The sequence below is a fragment of the Neodiprion virginianus genome, chromosome 3 (assembly GCF_021901495.1).
Source record: "Neodiprion virginianus isolate iyNeoVirg1 chromosome 3, iyNeoVirg1.1, whole genome shotgun sequence".
NCBI classification, from domain to species: Eukaryota; Metazoa; Arthropoda; class Insecta; order Hymenoptera; family Diprionidae; genus Neodiprion; species Neodiprion virginianus.
This window is the reverse complement of record NC_060879.1, coordinates 9,800,278-9,803,294: the sequence shown is the minus strand read 5'-3', so window position 1 is coordinate 9,803,294 and position 3,017 is coordinate 9,800,278. Positions and strand designations below refer to the sequence as shown.

General features: G+C 41.9%; 1 protein-coding gene across 1 annotated transcript; it reads left to right on the top strand.

The window, feature by feature from the left end:
- Positions 1-863: 863 nt before the first annotated feature.
- On the top strand, positions 864-2,543 carry LOC124299508 (tigger transposable element-derived protein 6-like). Its single transcript, XM_046752762.1, has 2 exons — positions 864-1,916; positions 2,055-2,543. Exons 1-2 carry the CDS (start codon positions 864-866, stop codon positions 2,541-2,543), a joined length of 1,542 nt encoding a protein of 513 aa, XP_046608718.1.
- Positions 2,544-3,017: the final 474 nt, after the last annotated feature.

The window sequence follows — 3,017 nt, the reverse complement described above, 5'->3', positions numbered from 1 at the left end:
AAAAGAAAAGCTTCCTAGAGTTATTAATGCGGTCGCGATCAGCGCTTCGAGTCATGTCTTTTTGGTTCATTTTATGAATTATTGTGTATTAGTAATGTGGCGACTAGTGCACGTAGAAGTGAGACATCACCTAGATTTAATCACGATCGCGATTAGCGCGTCGATCATGATCTCGATTACGTTTTTGTCTAGCGGTTTATGATCAAGTGACAATTAGCGTCGTAGTGGAGGACGATCGCGGGCAGCGGATCGAGTCAAAATTTTGTTTTTGGTTTTTGTGAGTTAGGGTATTATTAAGACGGCGACTAGCGCACGTAGGCCGTAGAGGTCTTCTGGATTTATTCGTTTTTTTTCATTATTTTGTTTGTTCCTTCTTTTTTTTCATTTGGGTTAAATTCAAGCATTTGTATTTGGAATCGCGAAGAACGACTTTCGCAGTATTATTATCATTTTCTTTTTTTTTTTTTTGTACAGTGAAACCTCGTTTATACGATTCGCACTTGTACGTTTTTCTCGTTTATACGTAACATTCATTTGGCCCCGGCGGTTTCCGCATATAAACCATGTAGAAAGATTTCATTTCTACGTTTCTCGTTTATACGTTTTTCACACTTATACGAATACTTATTCGGTTCCCGAACGGTATTTTCTATTCACTTATACGTCATTATGACAGCTGATTTTCTGATGGATACTCGCGTTACTGTATTTCATTATCCTACCGCTAGATGGCTGAGCCTAATGTTTCGCTTCGCAACCGCTAGATGCCGCGGCTTACAATTTATGCGTATTCGCGTATAAGTTGTCTCGAACAAGTTCTGGCGTGTTCTGGTGTGTAGTGTCACCCAATATCGTGGTACATCATGGCAAATCCAGCAGGGGGGAGGAAAAGAAAAGCAATATCGCTGCAGAAGAAGCTGGAAATTTTAGAGGAAGTACATGATAACCCACAAGAACCGAAGATCAGTGTTGCAAAGCGGCTCGGTCTTCCATATTCAACACTGATGACAATTATCGCCAATTCGGCAGACATTAGGTCAAGTACGTCTAAGGCAGGACCTTTAGGCGAGAAAAGAACACGAACTCAAGAGGGCCGATTTTCAGACTTGGACAAAGCATTGCTCACATGGTTCCAACAAAAACGGGCCGCGAACATACCCGTTAGTGGTCCAATGCTGCAAGAGCAAGCTTTAATTTTTGCAAAAAAATTAAATGTAACTGCTGACTTCAAAGCATCGGCTGGCTGGGTGTTCAAATTTAAAAAACGTTGCGGCATAACCGGCAGAAGTGTTTGCGGGGAAGCTAACAGTGTCGACGAGGCTACTGTAGAGCAGTGGAAGAACATCGATTTGCCTCGAATCATAAAGAACTACGATCTCCGAGATATTTACAACACCGATGAGACAGGTCTGTTTTTCAATCTCCTACCATCTAAAACATTGGCTGAAAAAGGAGACCCCTGTCACGGAGGGAAACAGAGTAAACAGAGACTGACGGTGCTTCTAACAGCGAATGCAGATGGCTCCGATAAACTTCGTCCCTTGGTCATCGGGAAATCACAGAAGCCGCGTTGTTTTAAAGGCGTAAAAAGCTTTCCTACAGAGTACGCAGCAAACAAAAAAGCATGGATGACTGGAGCATTATTTGAGTCGCAGTTAGATAAGCTGAATAACAGAATGCGTCGTGAGAAGAGGAAAGTCTTGTTGTTGCTTGACAACTGTGTCGCTCACCCCCCGGCACTCCGTTTTAGCAACATTGAACTGGCTTTTTTTCCGGCCAACTGTACAAGCCATCTGCAGCCCCTGGATTTAGGAATCATCGCTGCTTTGAAGGCCAAATACCGCAAGATGCTGGTACAGCGGGCAGTCGCGGCACTCGACGCGGGAGAAACGATGCCGAACTTGCATGTTCTGCAGGTGAGTTCGTGATGTTTGGAAATTTTCAACATAAGCACATAAGCCTATAAAATCGGTATTATGCATTCAAATAAGAATGTTTCCGACACGTGATGTTTAGGCAGTGTTTAAATCTTGGAATTTGTTTCTTGTCTATAGGCAATGCAACTGACCGGTATTGCATGGAACCAAGTACAGTCTGACACCATTGCCAAGTGCTTTCAAAATGCAGGAGTCGTAAAGGCGAATGATCTCGATGCCTCTTCTAACGAAGAGAATGAGCTTGAGGGTTTCGAAGAGCCCGGAGATTGGGCACAAGTGTGTGCTGGGCTTCAGTTCGAGGATTTCGTTCATTACGATGAAGACTTGAGTACATGCGCGGTACAGGATGACGATGACATTGTAACTGAAATTCTTGCACAAGACTCAGACGGGGATTCGGACGAAATAGACGAAACTGTCAAAGAAGTCCCGGTGAAATTTTGTGAAGCTTTGTCGGCACTGGAAATTACAAAGCGATATATAATGTCCAAGGTTATCGATGGTAAAGGCATGCAACTCGTCAGTGACTACGAACGTTTCATGTACGAGTGCTCGTTGGCAGAAAAGAAACAAGCCACCATTGACAGCTTCTTCAAACCTAAATAACTGAATCAGCTTTCCTTATCTGACTTTTGTTCCTATTTTACTGTGATTGTTTTTAATCCGTACTTAAGACTAAATAATATATATGATACATAGTACAAATGTAAGAAATGTGCAATATGTACAATACGAATACATATTACTGATTAATTGCGGCGAGTTTCGTTCATTCAATAATGTGTGTGGGTGTATGATTCTAACCTCGAAATGTACCTTGATTTTCTTCGGAACATACAAAATTGGGTTATATGTATATTCCAAAATTCGAAATTTCACTTGTACGATATTCTCACTTATACGTAATTTTTAGCGTACCCCTTGAAATACGTATAAGTGGGGTTTCACTGTATCATCGTTGACTAGAAATATATTGTTGGAATTTTATAGTGATTTGATCAAACCACGCGTTGGCTTACGTGAGTTGTATCTCTCTCTACCCAAAAATTACCCCTCCCCTCTCCGCGGTACTGAGCTATC

Excerpts from the sequence above, each read along its gene's own strand:
- LOC124299508 (XM_046752762.1), top strand. The coding sequence starts at position 864 with ATGGCAAATCCAGCAGGGGGGAGGAAAAGAAAAGCAATATCGCTGCAG. Across the intron at positions 1,917-2,054 it reads CGAACTTGCATGTTCTGCAG|GCAATGCAACTGACCGGTAT; the intron begins GTGAGTTCGTGA and ends TCTTGTCTATAG.